The sequence below is a fragment of the Pituophis catenifer genome, unplaced genomic scaffold, assembly GCF_029215685.1.
Source record: "Pituophis catenifer annectens isolate HBS135680 unplaced genomic scaffold, rPitCat1.0.hap2 SCAF_3, whole genome shotgun sequence".
NCBI classification, from domain to species: domain Eukaryota; kingdom Metazoa; phylum Chordata; class Lepidosauria; order Squamata; family Colubridae; genus Pituophis; species Pituophis catenifer.
This window is the reverse complement of record NW_027256883.1, coordinates 61431171-61443186: the sequence shown is the minus strand read 5'-3', so window position 1 is coordinate 61443186 and position 12016 is coordinate 61431171. Positions and strand designations below refer to the sequence as shown.

Genomic DNA, 12016 nt, shown 5'->3' with positions numbered 1-12016 from the left:
TTTGTTGTTGTTTTTTTAGCAATTTAAACTATTGGAAAAATGAAAAAAAATGCAAGATCCTGCAGCTTAATACTGTGGGAAAATGTCAGTTATTTTCCTCAATAATTCTCAAAACATTTAGACAGAAAAAGTTACATTGAATGACAATGAGCTCAGTCTACTTAACTTGCCAAGAAATCTGCATAGAACATAATGGAGGAGAGCAATTATTTTACATTCAAATAATATCTTATGCAACAAAGCCTCTGGCTGATTAGACGTATTTAGTTTTTGTAGAATACTATCAAATTTCCCCTGAGACTTGTGTTTCCTAGTTCATCTTAAATCATTCCCTGAGGCAAGTAATATTTTCCTTTCTTTTTCCTAAAACATAAATTAAGTGCAAATTAATCAGGCTAACAAAAGAATATGAAAAGTTAGACTAGCATGGGGATAATATATATGTAATCAAATCACAGACCAATATCTGTATGCAAGTTTAGAAACGCTTCCCTCATTGACCTGAACTAGTGGGATAAAGGGAAAATGAGCATTTTTTTCAACTACCTGAAAGAGTTTCTGAGAGAAGCTCACATTTACATTATCTAAATCTAATATTTATTTAATGAGTTATTGATTGTGTTTGAGAGAAAATATAATCTAGCATTACACTAGACCCTCTCTCAAACTGTAAAATATTCTCCTGTGAAATTCATATAATTGAGGTAGATACATTTAAAATTAGATTCAAAAATACCGGAGCGCTATGCAGTAGCTTCTTTTACAACTTTCTATCACTTTCCAGAGATCCAGTATCTAACCGCCACATGAATAGTTAAATTCATGTGGTGGTTAAATATATGGCTGTCCAAACTGAACAGCACAACTCTAGGTGGCTTATAAGAAAAAACATATACTATATGATTTATAGCAAGGGTGGGTTTCACTTACCTTTGCTACCAGTTCGCTCGTGCGTGAGCTTCACTCACATGTGCAACACTTCTGAGCATGCACGGATCGTATTTGATGACGTCCAGGCGGGTGGACAGAGCCTCCCGCTGCAGCTGCTACTGGTTCGCCATAGCAACCCACCACTGATTTATAGGGCAATACTTTAAAAAGACATGTACTCACATGAAGGTTTGAAAGAATGACATATAGACACCACCTCCCTTTGAAACAGCTTTATAGAGCAGGGGTCTCCAAACTTAAAGTCTGGGAGTTGAAGTCCACAAGTCTTGAAGTTACCAAGTTTGGAGACCCCTGTCCAGTGGTGGGCTGCTGCCGGTTCGGGAGAACCAGTAGTTCCAACCTGCGGCTGGGCCCGCCCCCCGGCTCTGGCGCTATCATGTCCTATATAATCACTGTTTTTCGATGCCACGCACATGCTCACATTTTGTTGTGGCCCGCCAGCGGCCTGCGTGGATTGTGGCTGATCCTGATGAGGAGGAGGCTGATGTGGCGTCGCGCCAGCAGCCTGTGCTCGAGTCAGACAGCGAGGAGGCTGAAGAGGATGTGGTGCCAGAGACAGAGACTCAGCCAGGGCCTTCAGAACCCCCAGAGGCTCCTTCAAGTGAAGAGAGTGAAGTGGAGGAGCCTCTTCTCAATGCACGAGCATGCAGGGCTGCCAAAAGGCAGGAGTGGCTACTCAGGAGGAGGTCTCCTCGAGAGTAAGGCTTGGGGTTAATTGGCCACTCCCTTAGCCTATTTAAGTTCGCACACAGAAAGCAAATGTTGCTGGAAACGACTACGCAGAGCATTTTGAGAGTGAGTTTTTTGTTACAACTTGGTTTCTGGGCTGATTGCCAACCCTTGTCGGACTTTGTTTAATCTCTATAATTCATAGCAGGCTGATAAGGACATTTGTGGTTAAAGCCTGCATTTTGAAAGGGGTCTGTTTTTGGAGCTGTGTGTGTGTGTGCTACACTTCTTGGGACCTGTAGCTGGGGCAGAACACATTTTCGGTTCCGGACGAACCAGTTGTTACAGTATGTGATGCCCACCTCTGCTCCTGCCATAGTGCAACATGGCCTTTCCAATACATAATTAAACTTTAGAATCTGCTTGTATAAGAACTGGGCCTGGCTACCAGCTGGGCTGGGTTCAAGAAAAGAGTTGGACAATTCATGGAAGACATGAGGATCAAGGGACGTTAGCTTTAACGGCAGCGTGACAGCTTCCCAAGGCCATCTCCTGGAAGACCTGTGGGTTTCCTTGTGCAGTTTGGTTGGCCATTGTGAGAACAGATTTCTGAACAAATTGATCAGGGGGCTCAATCTAGCAGCATACTGTTTATGTTCTTAATCGCTAAATGTTTTCAGCTGGTTCTTGGTTTGAAAAACAAAGAAAACAAGTTACAATAAGGCATACATAATTGTGACAACTGCTGATCTTTTGAATTATTTGTCAGTCTTAGTATTGTTTCCCTGAATTAATTAATCTTGTCTTCTTGTCAAAAGCAAGGTAACCTTCTCATTAAGATTTTGATTTAGTAATTCAGTGCAAAATGGTCACTCAAACTACTTCCTATTCAAAATAACAATCTCAACAGTATCAGTCAGGCAAAGTATAATTTGAGCTTCATTTTTCCACAATTATAGCCCAACTTTGTTGCGACTAAAGTAAAGGTGGTTTTCAAGAATAAAATATGGAGAGGTGTGTCTTTCACTCAAGTTCTCATAATCTAGACAGGGTAGATTTCGTCCCTGGTTTGCCATCTACAATATATGCCTCAGTCACTTGGGAGTTGGTGGCATATGCATTTAATATATTATTATTGATGGTGGTTCAGACTAATTATTATTATTAATTGTACATTTAAGATCGGTTTCCTTAATCTACATAATATTTCTACGTATCTTTCACTTGGGACTTCAAATAGGCCATAGAAAAGAATAGCAAAGTTAGCAGAAAGCTAACTTCATAAGTTTGTGCTTAAAAAATAAATACGGTAATATGTGAATTTAATTTGTGTGCCTGTACTGTTTTGGAACAGATCTAAGCACAAACTTTGTGGGTTCACTTTACACAGTATACATAATACTGTTTCTTCTTTTCTTAAAGATATTGTGTTCTTCTAATCACATAAGGATATCAATGAGCACAAAAGTATTTGCAAACAAGTAAAACACTTTCAGTAAGGCTGGTAGAAAAAACCCTTGAAATGGGGAAAAAAAATATTCAAAGAGAAGAAATAAAATAGCAGAATAGCATGAAATATCTACAGAACCATGATCAATAATTGTTTTGCATCAATTCAGACATAATAATTATTCCCATCAATAAGAATACCTACTTAATACCCCTGAAAAGGAATAATGTACCAGACAGAAAACCATGTTTGGAAAAAAATTAATATTATTCAACATGTTTGACTTAAATATTTCCACATAACAAAAGTGTTATTTTCAAGTCACCAGCTATATTACTTATATACATATGTCCAGAGTTAACAAAAGAATTATGAGATGTCCTATCAAAAGCAGTGATTTTTCCTTTTTTTTTGGAAATAGAAAGTACTAGTTTTATAATACACAAAATATAAATTATATGTACAGATAGTTTTTTTTTTCTGGAACTGAGAAACAAATTAAAAGCAATAATATTTTCATAAAGATATAACATGTCTACATTACATTAAAATGAATCAATACTGATTTTGAAATGTTTATCTAAAGTTGAAAACTTTATAAACACTTCTTGAAACTGGAATTATTATTTACAAAATATACTCATCAGCCACACAGAGGCTTAAATATCTGTATATATACACACATACATATATATAACATATAAAGAAATTTTAAAATCTCAACGTAAAATTAAGCAAGATCCTTCTGTCTTTGGAATGTCTAAAACAGAACATATGCTTTATTTCCAATGTGGGTGTTTTTGATATGATTATACCTCTTCTGAATGAATGGGACCTTTCAGAGTAATACTGAAAAAGCCTAGGTAGTCTTTAAAAATGTCATAACTGTCAAGACAAATTGATGACAATAGTAACAAGGACTTCTAATCTGGAGCTACCTTTCAGAATGACTGTACTGTTAATTTAACCTGCAGCTAATTTGATCTTCTTCGGGAAATATATAGTCTTATAAGTCCTACCATTTTGAATATATGGCTTATATTTTTAAGGTTATTCAGCAAAAGTTTATCTGCTGAAAGATCCACATGAAAGTATATGTGTTCATCATTTACCTCATGGAATCGCAGTTGTTCATATGTTTTTTTGAATTATTGCTGTATTTAAAGCTGAGAAATAATAGCACTCATCAAATGAAATGAATGCAAGCTATCATCCTGACACATTTCCCAACACCAATTAATGGTCTAAAACAACCTTAGATCATGGGGAATTCTGGGAGTTGAAGTCCGCCAGGCTTAAAGTTGCCAAGGTTGGAAACCCCTGATTTACGGCACCCATACGATTTTGTTTTAAATATTCAAGACATTCCTCATGATTGGCAGAACATCCAAGAAAGCCTAGTTCAGATTCACTCTTCACTGATTTCAAGGTCTGGGTGTATTTCTGTTTTACAGAATACACTTGTGGTGGAATTAAAAGATAAACAAGTTCCATCTACCTGAGATCACTGATTGTAGACAATGCAGAAAAGTTTGTCTGATGTTTCTCAAATATTCTATATGCTTACAAAAGACAGGTAATTCATTCGGTGTTTTGTAATATTTAAAAAGCTATATCATCCTTATTATTTGCAATATGCTTTAATAGTAAAAATCCACAGATGACTATTTTTAGGAGGGGGAAAGAAAAAAATTCTAGTCCTGAAAGCATTTGGAGCTTTCATCTTATAGTCATCAAAAAATATTGGTTATACTCTGCCATTCGTTTGAAGATTCTTGAACAACTTCTTCCAAATTCAGGGCACGATTAATGTCTTCGCCTTCCTGTCCTTGATGACTGGTCGATTCTTGCATTGCACCTATCATAGTAAAAAGATAAAGAACAGTAAGAGATATGCCATAAAGTCTTCAGGCAAACAGCAGAAAATTAAATCCAGAAGATTATTTTATTGACTACAGAGCAGTGATTTGCAAGGGGGAGGGTCTGAAAAAAAGGAAGTAAGAGCCTGGGAGTTAGTGGAACTTAGTGAGGCTTGTTTTGAGTAAATACCTATCACAATTTTAATTTAAAAAATATTCATCTTCAAAGGAGATACTCATCACTTTTCTTTATTGCTATCATTTGGACACAGAGCCCTACATGCAGTTCTAGTCTGTGGTATGTCCATTTCTTTTAACAGAGTAGCTTGTTCAAAAAAAAATCAATATTTAATTTATGTCTATTAAAATTTATGTATCAGTCCTCAAAAGTAATGGAGCTCTATATGCATAAATACTCTTTGTGATTAAGAAAGTAACATACAGAAGTTATCATCCGTAAATTCTACTTTCCAACCTAATCATTTAATGCAGTTTCCACAGCTATATTATTCACAACATAGCCATCAAAACTGCACGATGAATTTTTGTAATTTTGAAAAGATCCTATTTCGTTTTATTGGAGCATTTAGTCTATTAATATTAATCAAAATCAAATTTCCAATCTTTTCCATATCCTCACTTTGCTGTGGTTTTCGCCTTTGTTGTTTGTCTTGTTCCTGGGATTTCATCTTCACTTATATCACTCTTTCCTCCTTTCGTTGTCTCTTTCAGTTTCCCACCCTTTTCCGTTCTGTCACTCTTCTGGTTCTCGCAATTCTTTTGTTCCAGTTCTTCTTCACTACCGGGTTCGCTTGCATTAAACTGATTTTCATAGAAATCGTGTGCATCTCAAAGGTTCTCAATCTTCACTCTCTTTTCCTGCCACGTCATCATCAATCCCTCTGGGAGCAACCACCGATAAGGAACCCTATATTTCCTTAATTGTTCTGTCAAGAACTGGTATTTCTGTCTTTGCTCACGAACACGTCGCGGGACCTGCTTTAATATCACAATTTCTCGGTCCTTATAAGTAATGTCATTATGGTGACATCAATTAAATATACAGTGTTTTATTTCATGTCAACACTCCCTAGAAAACAAAACAGCCTTCTTGTTTATTATAGGTAGTGCTCATTTATTGACAGAAATTGGGATTGGAATTCCCATTGCTAATGACGTGGTCGTAAAGTGCAATATCACATGACCATATCATTTAGCACTGACAATCCCATAAGTCCTTATAGATGTTGTTAAGTGAATATCATGTGTATTAGGCAACGACTGCTTATGATTGCATCTTGCGACTTCTTGCAGACTCTGCACAGTCAATGGAAAGCCAGTGAGAAATCTCAAGTCCCCTGTGGCTCACAAGCAGGCAAGCAGTAGGGTGAGCTCTATGGAAGAGGGGTGGGGTGTTCCAGTGAGTGCTCCCCAATGGGGAGAGGGTGCAGTGGCGAGGTGTGACTCTGTGTGGTTGGGGAGGAAGTGCTGAGATGAGACATAAGTATGTGCAAGTTAGGAAGGTAATGCTGTAGCGAGGCCCAGATGTGGATGGACAGGCTGGCAGGGGAAGGGTGCTAACATGAAATCCCTGCAATCAGACACTCCGTAGCAAAGATGTTCAGGAGAAAATTGGTGGGAGCAACTAGTAACCTTCCCTGCTGGCTTTGCTTGTAAGCTGGCAGAGAAGATTCCAAATGATAACATGATCACAGGATGCCATACCTGTTAAAAATATGAACCAATCGCCAAGCACCCAGATTCTGATCACCTGACAGCAGGGGTACTGGGACAGCCATAACTTGGGAGAATCAGTTGTAAATACCACTCATTTAATGCCATCATAACTTCAATGAACAGTTGTTAACCAAGGACACCAAAAATAGGATTTGTAAAACAGGAAAAGCAGAGTTATTCCCCTTTGAAGATGAATATGCATGGATCATATTTATATAAACCTTATATAAAGATGACACATGCAGGTTGGGAGTTTGTAACTTCATTTTATTGACTCAGTGATGCTTTTCTGATAATTAAATGTTGGCCTTCCTAGAGATCCCTGTATAAACGGGTAAGCAAGCCTTTATTGCTCCAGAATCTATCATACACAAGCAAAGCAAATAGATTGCCTCACATCTTCACCCTTAATAGCCAATACACGTATTGATCGGAAAGCCACTACTGTCAACTCCATTTTAACTGCTGTTGAAATCATTTTGTTTATTTTAATAAGTACAATGTGGTCTGGTAAATCTGAGTTGGATTGGGTGTTGATTGCAATGCTAAGTTGTTGTTAGATAGTTGTTAGTTGTAGCCTGAAGACCAAAAGAGGATAAAAAGCATTGAATGATAATAACTAACTAATCCAGAGGGCGAGTAGGTTCCCATGAGATAATAGAAGATGAGAAAATCAAAGCCTTCCACATAAAGGTCATTTGCAGAGCATCTGAGAATGACAAGGAGAAATTTTGTCATCAGTCTCTATAAACCCTTGCTTAACTCTTGAATGGAGACATAAGTAGGTTTGAAAATAGAACTGCACGTGCAATATGGGTTTAAAGTTGCTGTATATTCTCTATTCTTTAGAGTAAAATCTTGAGTTTAATGATGCACCTTCCTGCCTTGGTATATCTACCAAGTTAGTTATGGATTTGTTCCACCTATCTCCATGAGGATGCCATAACCTGGTATCCGTTCCCATTTCTCCCAGTCTCTCTCAGATATTCTGCAAGTGGCTTTCATCTGGATGGCTTTGATCTTCTCATCTGGGCTAGTTAGTTATTTTTCCTCAATTCTCTTCATCCTCTTCTGATCTTCAGACTATGCCTAACAATTGTCTTTAGCATTGTAATCATTGTCCAATCCAACTCAGGATTTACCCGGTCACACTTATTAAAATAAACAAAATGTCTTCAACAGCCGCTACTGTCGACTCCATTTTAAACTGTTAGCCATTTTTTCCAGACCTCCATTCCAATTCCTACAGTTCTGTTTGGTGTTTTTTAAGGTTTCCCCATTCATGTCAATCCAATCCAACAGCTTCTCCTTCTATCTTCTATGAGATAAGCGGTCCTATAAAAATTTAAAATAATGTCTAAATTCATCTACCCATTTTCTGCAAAGCTAGCAGAAATTGGCACCTAAATATTTATTTGCATTATAACACAGAAGTCTGAAGAGGTGACAAGCTCGCTGGGAGACTTGGCTAATGCAGGTACATTACACCCTACTTTCATTCTCATAGCTCACATTTTTGCCTTACATTTTATTTTTCAGTCACAAAAATGGGAAAACTTAAGCAAGTTCCAAAATGCTTTTTCAAATTCAAATACAGAACTGAAATTATTAATTTATGTATTAGTTAGATGCATATTCAGAAGCTGAAAGTAGAATACATGGTGGCCCCTACTTCCAGTTTTACCTTAAAAAACCACCCTGCGAGGTAAGATTTCTCCATACTTCTCAACAACTATGCCACCTATAAAATTGGACTGGAATATAACTGTACTACAAACTGAAAACATTTCTGTTCAATAAGTAACTGAATTATATTAATACCCCTGCCAGGCATTATTTTAAAGATTAAGAGCCAGAGCACAAAGCCCAATTCTTGTAGTGCTTGGTACAATCCAAGAAAATTAGAAATGTTGAGTCTCTTCAGTATAATAATATAAAATAAAGAGATATGCCAAACTTCCTCATAGCAAATATCACATTACCGGAATAGCCATGAGCCCGTTTCATATGAAGCTTCATGTTGCTCTTCTGGGTGAAGCCCATTGTACAGTAATCGCATTTGTACGGCCTTTCCCCTGTATGTTTTTTCATATGAACTTGCAGTGCACTCTTCTGGTTAAAAGCTTTCTCACACAAGGTACACTGAAAGGGCCGCTCACCTTTGGTAAAGAAGGAAAGAAACAAGAACAGATGAATTGATCCAATGACAAATTGCAACAAAAAAACCCTTCAACTTCCCATTTCTGCTAATGTGACCTGAAAATTATCTTTCTAATTTCAATCGAGCTAAGCAATCATCTAGCCCATTGCAAAACACATGGGCTTAGGGCTGTAGTAACAAATGTTCAGCAGCCATAAGGCAGTATGCTGGGAATTGCTATGGGAGAATAAAATGGGAAGCTGGTTTTCTTAGCCTGTCTTCATGCAAAATAACCATCATATTATCCAAACAAAAGTCACTTTAATGCATTTCTTAAGGGTCACCTCTGTTAACACATTTCGGAGATGCAGCAATTCTACTTGAACGTTTGTCTAGAAACTTGACCCTCCCCAAATATCACAAAGTGGTTAAAGACTCTTATTTCTCTTCCACCATACATATTCCCCATGTAACGTGGCATTTCCTCCATTGGTTTTCAAATAATTTATTTGATCTGAGCACGCTGCAGCTAATTTCAAACAGACGAATATCCATACATGCAACGTTTATATTATGTCCTTTACCAATACAGAGAGAATGGAAAGCTAGCAAAGCAGGATACATAGAATATGGAGGAAATCCAATTAATAAAGGAGGTTCTGCAGCTATTCAGAATTGGTTCCACCCCTCTGAATCCTTCTATCCTGAAGTGCAGCACCTACAGATGAGAACTGTCTTGCATGAAGAGGACAGCAGCCCAAGTAGATACCGTGTTTCCCCGAAAATAAGACCCTGTCTTATATTTTTTTGAACCCTGAAATAAGCGCTTGGCCTTATTGCCGTGCGCTCAAAAGCCTGATTAGGCTTATTATCAGGGGATGTCTTATTTTGGGGAAAACAGGGTACCTTAGACACTTTGTTTAATATGTCATGTCTACAATCCATGAATTTAATAAGGATGAGCTTTCTCAATATTAATAGCCTCAAAAATGCATGGTGGTTAAAAACAAATGAGACTTCTTTGCCTTTGGTGATTCAGACATAATTAGCAAAATGATTAGAATCTAACCTCAAATACTGCATGGGGTATCACTCAGTACTGTTTAGTTACCTGTATGGATGCGACTATGCCTTTCCAATTGACTTGGTTTAGCAAAGGCTTTTTCACAAGTATCACATTTAAATACTCTTGGCTTTTGGGAACTCGGTGATGGTCCAGCCTGATGCGTTTGCATATGCTCCTAATCAAAGACAAAATACATTTCATTTGGCACATTTTTTTAAATAATAGAAATATATTTGGAGGCTTGTTAATTTAGTTCCAGTTTCTACAACCCTATATTTTGCAGATCTGGCCCAGAGGTATTACATAACTCAGAGCAAAAGGACAAGAAATGTGCAATGATATATGAAATGCAACACTTCAAAGACAGACACTACTGCTACGTATGTCTAGTTTAATGAAAAGAAGGACTGGGGATGACATAATAGCAATGTTCCAATACCTAAGGGGCTGCCACAAAGAAGGGGTCAACCTATTCTCTAAAGCACCTGAAGGCAGAACAAGAAGCAACGGATGGAAAGTAATCAAGGAGAGAATAAGGAGAAATTTCCAGCGAGAACAATTAATCAGTAGAATGGCTTGCCGTCAGAAGTACTGGAGATTTTTAAAAAGAGATTCGACCAGCTGTCTGAAATGGTATAAGGTCTCCTGCTTGAGCAGAGGGTTGGACTAGAAGAGGTTCCTTCTAACTCTGAGGTTCCTTCCAACTCTGTTATATTGCTATTTATAATTTCTACATATAATATTAGAAAGGTAAGCATCACATGTGTCTAGATTCCAGATGCTTGTTCATTAACGAACTGCTTGTTCATTAATGTTCAAACATAACAATTTCTAGTTTTTATTGAAGCAAACTATGATTCAGAATGAAATATTTATTTTTATCACCTAACTAAGATTTAGTCATCTGTATAACAAGTGGAATTCCTACTTGAAACTATGTTCAAGGTGACATAATAAAATATAATGGTATTTATGACTGCAATATTAAATAAAACAACAAAGCAAGAAAACACAAGCAACTCGGCTAATACTTTCAAACACTTTGTCTTCACAAAATCCTTTTCAAGATTTGAATGAAATACTGAAACACAGTAACAAGGTGGAAGTAGCAAGTTCAGGTTTCCTTAGGGAAAGTCAATAAAGTGCCATGGAATTACACTGCCCATCCTGCTACGGGGAAACAAAATTGTTTCTGAAAAAAATGTGCACCTGGAAGGAAGTTTGCTCATTTGCTAGAAAAAGTGCTTCCTTTCAATTAATAGTTACCATGGAAGTACAGAGCTGAAAGAATGATAATACAGCCCTCCCTTTGAATAAACATGAAAAGTGGAAGCATGGATATTCCAGCAATAAGATCAAACCACCTGAAATCCTGAAGGCAGTGCAAAATCCAATTAAATATCAGGGTTGTGCAAAACCTTCGAAAAAGGTGTTCTGCACTATGCATGGGGTGGTGGGATGATATGCAAAGAACTCATTTTTAAATTGTTAAAACAGAGGCAGGTGTATTGCAAAGTCATATGGCTACTTTGGAAGCTGCTCCCAGATATTGTTGAATTATTTTGCTCTGCTGAACAGAAAATGTAGCAAAACCTCTCCTTAAAAGGTTTTGCCCAGTTCTACCAAGGAGTTGGTAATGGTAAAGTCTCCAAGCTCACGGCAAATCCCGTTGACAAGCCCATGTTGTTTTCTTGACAGCAATAAGGTCGCCCTTTATTCTTTCCTTCTTCTGGGGAATGTCTTCAAGTCCTTAAAGTCTGTAAAGATTCTCAGTCATCCAGGTCATGGTTGTCCCAAAGGTGCTTTTTCAGGAGGCAAACAAGAAAGTCCAGTTGCCTCCTGAAAAAGCACCTTTGGGACTTCAAATCCTTAATTTATCCAAATAACCTGATGTTACCTGGAAATATCCTATCCAACTACCCTGTTTCCCCCAAAATAAGACATCCCCTGATAATAAGCCCAATTGGGCTTTTGAGCACATGGCAATAAGGCCAAGCGCTTATTTCAGGGTTCAAACAAATATAAGACAGGGTCTTATTTCCGGGGAAACACGGTAATAACCAGGCTCAACAGTTAAACCTTAGAGGCAAGACAAGATTGATCACAGGTTCCCATTATTATTTTTTTCCCCTTCTTCCTAGCAT

At 37.5% G+C, this 12016-nt stretch overlaps 1 protein-coding gene across 1 annotated transcript in view; it reads right to left on the bottom strand.

Moving 5' to 3' along the window:
• Window positions 1–3399: 3399 nt before the first annotated feature.
• ZNF236 (zinc finger protein 236) overlaps window positions 3400–12016 on the bottom strand; it is a 54438-nt gene continuing 45821 nt past the window's right edge. The window contains exons 30-32 of the mRNA XM_070942434.1: window positions 9918–10047; window positions 8649–8825; window positions 3400–4928 (exon numbers count right to left, since the gene is read on the bottom strand). Of these exons, the coding sequence (XP_070798535.1) occupies window positions 4804–4928; window positions 8649–8825; window positions 9918–10047 (432 nt within the window). The 3' untranslated portion in view covers window positions 3400–4803. The remainder of the gene's footprint in view (window positions 4929–8648; window positions 8826–9917; window positions 10048–12016) is intronic.